Below are 13,349 nucleotides of genomic sequence, written 5' to 3' on the forward strand. Positions count from 1 at the left end.
TCTTCTAACAGTCATATTTTTAGAAAAAACTAGTCAGAGAAAAGTTAAACCAAACATACCCTATATTATTAAGCTCTTGAGCACCATCTTTGTTGCTCCTGCTGCTTTGCCTTTCTGAAAAGATCCAACAGGGAAAGGAACGCCCATCTTTTCTTCTTCTTCCGCCTTCTTTTGTACAAAAAAAAAAGGCGCTCAAGCTAGGCCTGAAACCGGACCAAGTTCAATTCGTTCTCTCCGGTGGGCCACAGACATATATATATATGTGTGTGTTATATATATGCTGTGCTTTCTTGTGGCCAGCAAATCGGCTCATCATGCTGTGATATATACGTTCATATATAGCTTCTTTATTTGAGAAATCTGAACCTACTACATATAGCTGATTCTACTACTTCCGTGCGCTATGCTATCCAAACTAAAATGTGAGGATTTTAAAATCATCGTTCTGGATCTCAGTTGGAATTTATAAAATTCAGCGTACAAATTTCAGTAGAATGGATCTCAAATTGGAAGAAGCAGGCCCGGCCCAATTCCAGAATCATCGTTAACAAGCGGCCAGACTAGATACGAGGGTGGGCCCAGTTATCAAGGTGATTGTGTGAAGTGTAGAGCGCCCACCTCCGTCAGCTGGGCACACGTAGATATAGCAGTAGCAGCAGCGGAGCTGTTCGACGAAATGCCGCCATGGCCGCCGTGTCTCCAGCCTACCCTCACCACCGCTCGCCGCGCCACCGTATTCTCCAGGACGAGATGTCTCTCTTCTACCCCCGCCTCTCCTACCTACGAGCAGGTAAGACCCATGTGCCCTGTCGCCGCTAAGCTCTTTTCATGCCATGATGTCCCCCGCCCGCCGCAGCGTTTGAGCTTGGTGTCATCTCGTCTGTGCAGGGGCAGCACGAGGAGGAGCCATCGTTGGTCGTTGTGGGGGGCGGCGCGGCGGGCGTGTACGCCTCCATAAGGGCCAAGACCCTTGCTCCGCACCTCAACGTCGCGGTTGTGGAGAAAGGCAGGTTCTTGTCCAAGGTCAAGATCTCCGGCGGTGGCCGCTGCAACGTAACCAATGGCCATCACCTTGAGCCCATGGTAACGAGCAATCTCGCGTCATACTCCTATCTTGGTCGCGGTCGGTGCCCACGCCATCATCCGGCCTGTCACTGCCGTTCTCGTGCTGCTGCAAACATATTTAGCAGTGCCCGTTGTTCTGGGGTTTGCAGGGACTGGCGAGAAATTATCCAAGGGGGAACAAGGAGCTCCGAGGATCCTTCTTTACCGCTCACGGTCCGCAGGATACCATGCGCTGGTTCACAGATCACGGTGTAAAGCTTAAGGTAGCCGACTAGTTGCTTCAGGATCTTGTATTCTGTATGCATTCCTCCGCAGCTACTGGTTGCTAATGTTGCTCCCTTCCTCATGTTGGTTGTCATGTCACTGTCAGACGGAGGACGATGGCAGAGTCTTCCCTGTCACTGACAATTCAGCTTCAGTTGTAGACTGTCTACTGAACGAAGCAAGAAGGCTTGGGGGTACCTCTTGCTAATTAATTATTATCTTTCCTGTTGATTTCCCCCTGATGCTGTGGCCACCACTCCCTGACCACTTCAAAACCAAATGGAAGTTTCTCTGCAGGCCGGCAAAACTGTGTCTAGTGCATCTGTTGCTCAAGACGGGAAGTTTGTTCTCAAGGTGGAGAAGCGTACTGCCGATCTTGTTGATTATATCAACGCTAATTACATCTTGGTTGCTACAGGTAGCAGCCAACATGTACGTAAATTCTTTTTTGCCCCTCTCGTTGCAAATTCATATCTTTTCACCATATCATAGGGCAAAATGGTACGCAGTTAACGTCTTGCTTACCTGTAGGGCTATTCAATCGCTGCACAACTCGGTCATTCCATTATTGCACCAGTTCCCAGCTTGTTCACATTTAAAATCGCAGACAAGCGGCTGGCTGATCTCGCCGGGGTATGCATCCACATAAACTGTTTCAAATCCCATGCTAAGAGATAAGAATTACTCTATCCAGTAATAGAATAGTGATAATTTATAAGTCGTGCAGCCAAATTACATGAGTTTCCTCTGTTTACCTGCCTACTAGTATCCATAATTTAATTGCTACTGAGGAGGAACATGATTAAACATCAAGCATGCGTCTTACAGAAGGAAGCCTCACCGCACAGCTGATTTTTGTTCATAACAGGAGTACTGAGCGGCAATGACTTTTACCCCTGTGTTTTCTGCTATGTAGGTTACATTTCCAATAGTCAAAGCAAAACTGAAGCTAGATGGTGTTCAAAAAAGTGTTCCCGAGTTAACTCAGGTGAACATGCCATTTCTTTTCAGCAATTGGCGGGCTCTTAGAGAGGTAGTCAACTGGTTATACACATCGCTTGCAACAAGTGACTTGTCTTTACAGACTGGGCCTATGTTAGTAACACACTGGGGGCTTAGTGGGCCTGTTGTGCTGCGATTGTCGGCATGGGGAGCACGTGAGCTACATCAGTGCAACTACCAAGGTATGGTGCAATTAAAGTATACAGAACTGTCACTAGATTCACAATTGGGGGCAATGGCATCATTATTATATTTTTCTAGTTTTGTAGTCTGTGATCATCATTGTATTCAGTAGATCCAGAACACTCCCTTGCATCTTTCTTTTGTTTAGAGTTCCAGGGAGTCCCTTGCACTTACCGTTATTCTTTTTCTTACTTTCTAGCCATGTCATGCTTTACTTTGCTGAGTTGTCATTTATGGAATTATGCATGCTAGCAAAATTCTTAATGATCTGAGTCTTCGTGCTAGAATTTTTTTACAGTCTTAAGAGCATTTGGGCACCTATGGACCAGTACTTTGATATACTAAATTTATTATATCATTTAGAATGTTTGTTGTTTGTCCTCATAAATCCAAATGTTTGGTATGGTACTTTCTGCTTACCTTTTATGGCACCTTGCTGAGTACAAACATGTTGCATATCCTGTTGTCTTCTCGTTTCTCTGGTGATCCAAGCGTTACTGTTTTACCTCTTCATCTGATATGTTCCTTTTCAGTTTCTTTCTATGTCTATGACCAAATATACATTAAAATTGAGAAGAAGAAATCTGATGGTTGACTTTCCGTATGCTCAACAGTATCCACTTTCCTCATTTCTCTCTACACAGGAAATCTTATGGTTGACTTTGTACCTGATATTCATATCGAGGACGTGAAGCGCGTCCTATTCCACTACAAAGATCAGCATGCGGTCCATTTCTTTCTTTGTAGCTTTTCCTTTACCCACTAAAGTTTGTGCCATAAATCTTCAAAAGAATCTAAATCTGTCGCCGGTTTAACTACTCTTGATTTGCCTTTTCTTTAATGAGCTGAAAAAAGTGTTCTCGAGTCTGCAATAGTTATGTGTCTTACTACTAATTATTTGGCTTGCTGAGATGATCTTTGACTTTGCCAGCAGGAATAATAATTGCAGCTTCCTGGTCTATCACATTCGAATACTTTTACCAAAGTTTTAAACGCCCTTCAAAATCATGAGAGAAATATTCTAACAGTTAAATGAATAAATAATGATGAATTTGAACTGCAGAAGCACAAAGTGAGTAACACGTTCCCCACGGAGTTTGGCCTGGTGAAGAGATTTTGGAGATTCCTGCTAGAACAGGAGGTGATACAATTACTGAATAGTGCTTTGCTTACCCACTTAATTAGAAGGTTTCATCAGGGAAAGTCTAACCTTTTCAGAGTTTAAATGGTGATACACACTGGGCCTCCATGCCAAATAATCATCTAAACGCAGTGGCCTTCCGGTTGAAACAATGGACGTTTGAGGTTGTTGGAAAGGTGTGTGATATCATAATATGCTAATAACTGAAATCTGTTAGTCATTTAGAATATGATATCAACAGTTACTCAGTGTGAGTTATATCATATGTAGGGCCAATTTAAAGATGAATTTGTGACTGCAGGAGGTGTTCCAATTACAGAGGTCCGGAATCTTTAACTGCATATTTCTTGAACATGAAATCAATTTGAGTATAGACCTAACTTGCCTCACTATTGTTAAAGATATCGCTTGGCACTATGGAAAGCAAGAAACAGCCAAACCTGTTCTTTGCAGGAGAGGTAATATATCGTTCTTGAAGTCAAAACGTTCTGGAGCAGCAAGCTTAAACTTTATTTAACTTGTTGCTGTTGGTTTTGCTCTAGGTTCTTAATGTTGATGGGGTCACAGGCGGATTCAATTTTCAGGTCATCCATACAAGTCATTCAGAATATTGTTTTTTTTGTTAAAAGATCAATAGGTTCACCACAAACTTTGGCAATGGAAACTTGATTCGAGTATTTCATATTTAAAGTGAGAATAAAAGTTTTTAACCAGCATTAGCTGTTTGTTTTTCCACAGAATGCATGGACCGGTGGGTATATAGCTGGGACAAGCATAGGCACATTGGCATCGACTAGCAATCTCCCAGAGCAGCAGTCATGTTTCCAGTTGTAACTGGGAGTTTCAGAGAAGGAAATGGATTGAGTTATGAAAGAGACTCCTCAGATCATCTGGGAATGATTCAGGGATACCAACAAGTTTGCAATCAAGATAAGGATATTCCAAGATGACCAGGATCAGGGAGCTACAATTGCTACTGAATTGTAACACTAACCTAAGATGGGGTACATATGACAAGACCGCACGATTTTGGTTACAATCTAGGTGTACAAAGTGCAATCTGGAACGATAATAGTTACAATCGAGTTAAACAAGTTGTGATTTGTACTTGACCGATCAGAGTGTGCATCCAGCTATGATTCTTCTGTCTCAATTAATAATCATCAATTTTTTTCAACAACATTACCTGTCAGCACTCAGCAGCGACTGTCACTGGCTAATTGAGAGAAAATTTATCTTGAGAGAAAATTTATCTCAAGCTAAACGAAAAAATCCATCTCTAAATGTTATCACAATCACAATAAATAGTTTCCAAGCATAGACTATCCGGCTACCAAACTACACCTGGCCTGACTAAATCAGAGCGAACTATATATGGTGCGCATCTTATATTCATTCCAAGCTGATTCTTCCACAAAACTGTGCAAGCTTACAATAAATGCATGCGCTCAACATAAGGATTGTGCAACCACTTGTTGAGTGGCTCCCCGCAGCCGACAAAGCAGCCAGTATTTCCACGGGTGGTGAAGAATGGGGATTCAAAGAGGTTTAGAAGCTTTTGAATCGATTGCCTAACCAGCGAAGATCCAGTTACCCTGCTCCTCCTGCCCCAGCCAGTGACAATGTCAATTCTTTCAGGACCAGTGCCCAATGTCAGAACCTGCCTATGGAACCAGGCAAGCGTCCTGGACAGTGCAGTCACTGCTGTGCCCTCAGACATCAGATGAAGGTTGATGAGCCAATACGACGAGCTCTTCTCCCTTACAGAATCTGGGTACACGTTCTTCTGTGCAGCAACCTCCCATATAAAGCCTGCTTCCTCCTTGAGACCGGACTTGTGCAAGAAGTCTATGACAGCATCCATTAGACCCCTTTTACTCTCTCTGTCCTCACTGTGCATCATGTCCAAGAAATAACCAGTGTGATCCCTGACGTTCTGGCCACCAGCTTCTGCATCAGGCAAGTACAGCAGGAACATGTGAGCTGGATGTCCAGTGATGGCCATGAGCTGGCAGCACAAACCCATCTGTGCCTGACCCACGGTGCAGCAGCTGAGTAGCAGGGTGTAAGTCTGCACAGATGGAACAAGCCCCCGAGCAAGCATGTTCTGGAGCACGATGTAGGCATCTTGAAATCTGTTCATCTTCAGGAAAGCACTCAAGAGCGAATTGCAGGTCGGCACGTTAGGCTGCAAACCATCCTGAAGCATCGCTTGGTACCATCCTAGCGCTTTGTCAACATTGCCAGCTTTGCCCCAGAGATCGACCAAAAGTCCATATACCGGCTCATCAGGAGCCCAATCACGCCTCATCTCAATAAAAACCGCCTCAGCCTCATCCAGATGGCCGCAATGACCAAGAACTTCCATAACGATGCTGTAAGTTATTTTGTCAGGACGAAACCCAGCAACCTGCATGTCTTTGTACAGCTTAACAACATTCTCATAATTTCTTGCTTTGGCCTGGAGCGCAATCATAATATTGTAAGTAACAAGGTTAGGTGTGCAGCCATTTTCAATCATCTCACAGAAAAGCTTATAAGCAGCCGCTAATTGACCACCTTTACCAAGGCAATTAACCATGACACTGTAGGTGAACGTATCAGGTGACAAGCCTACTTCTTGCATCCTGCCATATAAATCCATTGCAATGTCTAGGTATCCAGCTTTAGCATGGATATCAATCAATGTACAATATGTAACCCGATCAGGCTCATAACCAGCTTCCTGCATTTCCTCAAATACTTTGACAGCCTCCTTAAGATAATTTGCACGGCCATATGCATGTATTATTCTGTTGTAGGTCACCACAGTTGGTTTGCAGTGAGCTCGGCTCATCTCATCCAGAAGTTCCTTCAAAACACCAAATTGCCTGGCTTGTCCAAGGATGCCTATCATGGTTGTGTAAGTATGACCATCGTGCTTGAATCCAGGTTGCCTCTTTAACCATTGAAAGAAGCCAAGAGCGACAGTGTGGTCATGAAGCAGCTTGAGTACTTGATTTGCCTGGAATGCATCTATCTTGCAATGAAGATTGTCTAGAACATGCTCGGTCATTGGACCCCATTTCATTTGCTGCAGTGTGTGGTAGTACTGCTCAACTGATCGCAATAACTTCAATGATCTTAAGTTAGATTGGGGTCCTCCACTATGAGCTTTTACCCTTCCTGTAGAACCCTGAATTTTGTTGCCAGAACCACTAAACACATTGGGACCTGATGGGTTCCGAGTTTGTACATCATCTTGCCTGGCATCTGAATTGAAATGATTAGAATGATATTTTGCAGGAGGTAGACCAGGATGCCCTTGACTCCTTATTTGTGATGGTGAACTGGAAACCATCACAGAAGGTCCTGAGAAACTCTGCTTTGGCTTTGCATAGCCAGCTCTTGGGTAACCCTTCCCAAATTCATTGTTCACGGAAGGGTTATAAGCCATCTTTCCCTCAGGAAAGTTAAGTTGATTCTGTGCCCTATTATTAGAAGAATGGTTATCAGATAAAATCTGATAAGAATAGTTAGTACCCATCTGTGGAGCCTGATCAGTGCTTCCATTATTAGATGAGGACCTGATATTAACCAGCTCTGAATATACACCAGCTCCAGCAATTCCAGATTGAGAAATGCTTCTGGCTGTCTGCTTAGATGGCTGTACATAATCACTTCTTATGATCTGATGATGACTGTGAGGATGATTGCTTCTGTTACTAGATGCAGCCTCCTTTCCTGAAGTTGAGGTAGTGGCATGAACAGCTGGAACTGGGTGGCCAGTAGCTCTAGTAGCATCTTGCAAAGGAGGCTGAATCTTCACAAATGTTCTGTGGGTTGAATGAGAATTCTGCTCGATAGCACTTGCAGTCTGCCTTTTTGGAGCATAAGTCTCATCCTCAGGGCATGTGCATGAAGCTCCATCTGTGCTACCGCACCTTGATCCATTAAGATAGAAGGACCGTGCACACTGAGTTAGGGTGCTGAGTTGCTTTGCCCTCAACATGGACTGCAAAATTAGTTCACAACATGTAAGGACTCCTAATATTACAAACACTTTTGATGTCCCAATTCTAAATTTAAAGATTATAACATAATATAAAATGTCAAAATAATTCACTCCTTTGAGTTTAGGCTATTTTTTGACATAATCTAAAGAATAAGAAACTAAAAACGATAGCAGCTCAAAGAAATGAAGATATTGCCAGCCGAGAGTAAATAACAAAATCAAATAGCATATTGCAAGTTGTAGAGCAGGTACTTCTCTACTAGCATTCTTAGTAGTATGTGTATCCCCATGCAGATCTATGACATCTAACTACATTGTGATTAACAATTCAAGTGAATAATAGGTTTTTGATTTATATTCCAGCAATGTTGGTTAAGATTCTTTTAAACGATTGAGTTTTCAAGTAAATATTTGCTATGGCTGAACAAGGATTAAGAGCACAGAAGATACCAAATATTATGTCATGGTGTTTCATCCAATTTGAAGAATAAGAACACGGTAAGATTCAGAAATGCAAGTGGATGACAATCAAACCACAAAGTAGTAATGACTAGTCATAATACAAATATGAGCAATGATGAGACTTGTCATCCCCAAAATAACCATCACAGAATAAACCTCAGTGAATAAAATATGTTTTCAAACCGAAAAAGCACAAACAGAAAGAGATGGTGCATAAAAGGCCTATAGTGGTTAACAAGAAGGGATGGTGGCAAGAAAGGAGTAGAATACCGGTTAACAAATCCAACCACAACTTCACGTGAGTGTAGAGTTGTAGGCTTCTAACCGCCACTGAAACACATGTGACTCCTCAATGGCAGACCTGAAAGAAAACGTTGATGCAAATCAACATATAAGGTTCGTTTAGGATGTACATTAGCTGTTTATAAATAAAACCAGTAGAATCAAGTCAATAATCCTATTATGATCACCAATGTCAGGCCTGCACTTCCACAAGCAACTTATGGAATTTCTAAGCTAACACAATTAGGGATAGAGCACAATTAGTAACAAGGTTGTCTCTACAAGGAGGAGGCTTTTCCTATCAGCTTGAGCCTTTTGGACTTGCAAGTAAGCTCTAGAAAAACCTTAAGGCATCTTTGGCAGCTCCTCTCTTTCCCCTCTCTTGTGGCTGACCGAACTGTTCTTGGGCCTTATTCGCTTATTTCTTGCAGAAACATGTGATGAAGGTGAACATACACTGACGGGTGCAAGCACAAGGTCAAGAAGCTTCTTCGGAAGATCGAAGGTAATAACTATTTTGGTTCCACACTCAGTATGGCATCATGGTCAGAGTCAGGTTAGGTTTAGACAAGCTATTTATTCCCAGTTTTCCCATACAGCTCTCCAAAATGGCCCCAAACCGAACCGTGCAGTTCTTGAACTACTGCTAGCAGCAGTATGGCAACCTATACCGTTGCAGACTAGGATGTCGTGATAACAAAAAAATGACCACATGATTTTCTAATTAGTAAAAATAAATTCTGCCGAAGATGGTACTGTATCTGGTTTTACCTCTAGCTTTCTTGATTGTTGTTTAGCCTTGGCGCTCTCCAGGTTAGCCCAAGCCTGGATCTTCGCCTCATCCCTCTAATACAACCCATTTTTCAATCGTTAAGCCAAGCCTTTTTCAATTGTTGAGGAACTGTCGATTATACATCCCATTTTTTATCTTGGACAAAGATTTAAGTAAAAATAGTGTTAACAGTTGCACTGATAGGAATTCTGGAACTTGAGATCTTGGACAAAGATTCAGTCCTGTGTTCAGATTGGATGTTAAGCAACCAGAGTTAGTCCATTCTTTATCTCTAATACCACTATGATATCAACGTTTTCTTAGAATTCTCTGATAATGTATTTCATATAGATGTATAAGACATGTGCAATATAACTGAGAACAAAAACATGTGCTTTGGAGATGTTTATTCCAAATCATTTCTGTAGCTTTTGATACTGATGCATTTTTTGTTCAATAGAGTAGGCCAACATGATTTTTTGTTCCGAAATCATTTCTTAGAATTATCTGTTGTTTAATTCAATAGAGTAGGGATCCAACTTTTCTTATGCGCATGCATTTTTTATTTCAGAGTTTCTTATTTGATGAGTTCTCGTGGTCCAAGACATATATAGCAGGAGCCAACTTTTCTTATGTGCGTGTATTTTGTAATGCCAGCATGCATTTTTTTTTATTTTAGAGTTTCTGACATGCATTTGGAGCAGGAGAGTGACTTATGGATGGCATCTCATGGCTGTTGTCCAAGCTACCTCGCAGTGGATTGGATCTAAGGCTACCCGCAGTGAGCAACGGTACGCGAAGCGCTACTGAGATGGAGTCGTTATACAGTAGATATTTTGCTGCAGCGGACAACTCTCCCAGCTACAGTAAAATAGGGACGGGCTCAAAAAACTCCATTTACAGAGTTCCTTTCCCCTTCACTCCATATCTCTCTCCTCTCTGTTTTCCCAACTATCGCACGCGCGCGCCGGTCTGTGCGCCGACGTCCTCCTCCGTCGCCCGCGGCACAAGAGGCAAGGAGTTGCTCCGAGCACGTAGGTGCAGCAGCCCAGCTGTACTTGCTTTTGTAAAAAAAAAAAAAATCTTGCAACAGCACCATACGACACCTTGCAGCAGCACCGTAGCACCGTTCGGCAACAAGTGCAAGCGGCATGTGCAAGAACGTGAACTCTATGGTGGTAATTGGGTGGGGAAGGGAAGAGAATGAAAAAGGAATGATATAATATGTGGTAGTTGGTATAGAGTTGAGATATGGAGTAAATATGACTGCGGAGAATTGTGGTATAGGGTAAATAATTTTGCTGACAAGGACATAATATTCTTTTTAGGCTAGAAATTTAGAGTTGAATGAGTGCGGATAGCCTAAGATCTCCCAATGCTTGTTTTGCAGCATGTATCAGCTGGATGCATGTTAGGATGCCCAGAAATCTCAGAATAAAAATGATCTTTGATGTGTTCGTTACGAGATCCATTTTATTCTGAGATTCTCCTACTCCAACTTCTTTGATGAGAGGCAGTGGCTGGATCATGAGATTGGATTAATTTCTTTGGAAGGGTTTCATTCCTGGTTTATTACCTCGAGTTGGCATAGAGTTCAGTACCATAGAAGTGATGTGGAACGGATTGATTTTGCTGATTTTTAATTTTTCTATTTTACTTGTGTTTTGATGATGACCATGAGCCTGTGTGGCTGCATGTATATGTATCTCTCATAAAATACTTTGTATCTGTACTTGAAGTGATCTGGAACGGATTGATTTTGCTGATTTTTAATTTTCTATTGTACTTGTGTTTTGATGATGACCAAAGCAGCCGTCTGGCTGTCAGTTGAAGCGAGCAGGCACTTGCTTGCGGACAGGCTTTCTATTTTACTTATGTTTCGATGATGATTGAGCTTGCGTTTTGATGATGTCCCATGGCACCCCTCGTGGCTCCAAAGAGCAGCAGGACATGGCAGCCCCGCCGGACGGTGTCCATCCGGGGAATTTGCATGGCAAGGATTTGCCTCCCCTGTGCTGGCTGCCCCATGGTTCCCCTGGCCGGGCTGCCAAAGGAGGCCTTAGGGTGTGTAGGATTCAGTTCAAAGTCCAAAAATAGAAGCCCAAATTTTTATTTTTTTGCCTCAATGTCATTCAGCTTTTTTATGTAGAAAAAGGTGATGCTAACAGAAGCAGCACACAGGCAAAAACAGCTCTACAACATATGCAATGGAAGAAGTGTCCGTGATGCAAAAGAAGCTCCTTTAATAGCAGACAAAGGTTACAAGAGAAAACTAAAGAAGTTTTTTTGGTTGGTTGGTTGTTGTTGTTGTTGTTGTTGCATAAGAGGTATGCATTCTTATAGTTGAATTTGCGCAGGCAGGCCTTCACTATGATGACAAAATGGCCAACACAAACAAGCCGATGGAAACATATACGAAGTTGAGAAGGGTCACAACATTCGGTATTTACTATGCAAATACAGTTGACACGCTCTCGCATACGTTTGTTTTGCTCATGACCCGAACAAATTAAGATGTGTGCATAACTTAGGACTGGAGATCCGAACAAATTAAGGTGTCGGGTAGCCAAACAGGAATTTGGAAGAACGGCTAGAATCCGGAATGCAACATTGTAGGATGGCTGTCAGATGCATACTGTATGTGCAACATTTGGTTACAACGTGGAGCCGCACGTGGTTGAGATGAAGCAACGTCACGTACCCCCACACCACATATATCGCAGAAGTAGGTAATCAAACATAAATTCGCAGTACAGCACGCAATACTGACCCGGATGGCACGCAATCCGGGGCAAACTGAACGGGGTGGGGTCATGTAGAGAGAGAAAATAAGAGGGAGGGGGGAAGAATTCGTTTTGAGCAGAGGCCAGAAGGAAAGATATATTTTTTTTTTTGGTCGAGCGCTGACCTCGCAGAGCAAGATCGGGAGGGGAGGGGAGGGAGGGATTCCTTACCAGGGAGAGGAAGAGAAAAGGCGAGGTGAACCCAAGTTCAAATCGAGGACGGATGGCGCCCTCTGGATCTCCAGTCAACGCCACACGGCACCGCGGCGCCACTCCTAGTCCTTAGGCCTAGTCCTAGAAGGTGGGGGGAGGAAGGAGGGCGGAGGAGGACAACTCCATGCCCGTGTCCATGGAGAGTGGGTGGGTGGGTGGGGGAATGGGGATCGGCTGGGTTGCCGCCCGGCCCGGTGGGTAGGAGAGGAAGGAGGGTCCAAGCCAACAAGAAGAATCGAAAGTCAGCCAACCTACTTGTTTCGCAAGTTTGTCTGCCATCCGTGGTCCGTGGAGTCAGTCAAAGGCAAACGCTACTATTTGATATTTTAATATAAACATATATCTATACTACTTATTAAGAAGCTAAAGCTAGTCTGCCGTTCTGCCGTTCTGCGATCTCAACCATTCGTTCTACCATTCTATAATTTCAGCCGTCCAATCTACGTTTTAGTCGAGCTTCCCAATCCCGCAGAGGCGTACACCGTTCGTCTGGAAACCGTCGCCCCCGCCGACCTCCCCTCTCCTCCCCCGATTCCGGCTATCGCGCCCCGAAACCCTCTCCGAAACCGTCGCCCCCGACCTCCCCTCTCCTCCCCCGATTCCGGCTGCCCGCGAACTCCGCCCCCTGCTGCCCCTACCCGATTATGCCGTCGTAAACGCCGATCCCACCCGCATACGCTGCTCCCCGCCTCGAGGCTCGTCGGAATGGACGCTGGATGTCGCGGCCGCAACCCACCGCCGCGCAGGGAGGCTGCGACCACACTAAAATGGAGCACACGGAGGCTCCGCCCCCCGCAACCCAGAGGATGCACGAGGTTCAGGTCGGTGCTCCCCTCTGTTGCTCCCCCTTCTTCCTCGCCTCGCCTCCCCTCTCCTCTCCTTCATAACCGCGGATTCCATACCTTAAGGCCTGCGGGAGTCGAGGACGTTCACTCGCCGCCGCCATTAGGCATCCCGTCGTGCTCGCCGCTGGTCCACCACCAGCCCCTGCTCAGCGCGCCGCAGGTCAACAGCAGCCCCGCGTACAACGCCTCCTCGTGCGAGCTCGTCTATGGCTGGTGCCCGGTTACCCCCTCAGCGACGTCGTGGCGGCCCTGGCCCCGCCCCCTTAGCTCGGCTCGCCCAATGCGGCAACGCCCAGTTCCTCCCCTCCGCACGTGCCGCCGCCAATGCCAAGGTACATTTCCT

The 13,349-nt window shown here is 44.4% G+C and overlaps 2 protein-coding genes and 1 long non-coding RNA gene across 8 annotated transcripts; 2 read left to right on the forward strand and 1 right to left on the reverse strand.

Moving 5' to 3' along the window:
* Window positions 1-294: 294 nt before the first annotated feature.
* On the forward strand, window positions 295-4,808 carry LOC100192078 (FAD/NAD(P)-binding oxidoreductase family protein). Of its 4 annotated transcripts, none has more exons than XM_035967364.1 (15): window positions 295-790; window positions 889-1,083; window positions 1,215-1,328; window positions 1,436-1,523; window positions 1,616-1,761; window positions 1,861-1,962; window positions 2,246-2,317; window positions 2,414-2,513; window positions 3,159-3,241; window positions 3,578-3,655; window positions 3,733-3,831; window positions 3,926-3,976; window positions 4,057-4,113; window positions 4,198-4,292; window positions 4,394-4,808. In XM_035967364.1, exons 1-14 carry the CDS (start codon window positions 677-679, stop codon window positions 4,279-4,281), a joined length of 1,383 nt encoding a protein of 460 aa, XP_035823257.1. In that variant the 5' UTR covers window positions 295-676; the 3' UTR covers window positions 4,282-4,292; window positions 4,394-4,808. The 4 variants fall into 4 exon arrangements, with proteins under 4 accessions (XP_035823257.1, XP_020407457.1, XP_008676370.1 ...); NM_001137501.1 differs by having other exon boundaries at window positions 687-790; window positions 4,198-4,239; window positions 4,394-4,766; XM_020551868.3 differs by having other exon boundaries at window positions 443-790; window positions 2,246-2,513; window positions 4,394-4,767.
* LOC100272697 (uncharacterized) lies at window positions 4,780-12,446 on the reverse strand. Of its 3 annotated transcripts, none has more exons than XM_023301460.2 (4): window positions 12,120-12,446; window positions 9,165-9,239; window positions 8,382-8,472; window positions 4,780-7,649 (listed from the first exon to the last, which is right to left on the reverse strand). In XM_023301460.2, the coding sequence occupies exon 4, from the start codon at window positions 7,644-7,646 to the stop codon at window positions 5,085-5,087; it is 2,562 nt and encodes an 853-aa protein (XP_023157228.1). In that variant the 5' UTR covers window positions 7,647-7,649; window positions 8,382-8,472; window positions 9,165-9,239; window positions 12,120-12,446; the 3' UTR covers window positions 4,780-5,084. The 3 variants fall into 3 exon arrangements, with proteins under 3 accessions (XP_023157228.1, XP_023157229.1, NP_001339493.1); XM_023301461.1 differs by having other exon boundaries at window positions 9,165-9,407; NM_001352564.1 differs by lacking the exon at window positions 9,165-9,239 and having other exon boundaries at window positions 4,800-7,649; window positions 12,120-12,356.
* Window positions 8,811-10,987, forward strand: LOC103640994 (uncharacterized). The gene is made up of 2 exons (XR_002266270.2): window positions 8,811-8,898; window positions 9,870-10,987. It is a non-coding gene; the product is annotated as an uncharacterized lncRNA (long non-coding RNA).
* Window positions 12,447-13,349: the final 903 nt, after the last annotated feature.

The sequence above is a fragment of the Zea mays genome, chromosome 1, assembly GCF_902167145.1.
Source record: "Zea mays cultivar B73 chromosome 1, Zm-B73-REFERENCE-NAM-5.0, whole genome shotgun sequence".
NCBI lineage: Eukaryota > Viridiplantae > Streptophyta > Magnoliopsida > Poales > Poaceae > Zea > Zea mays.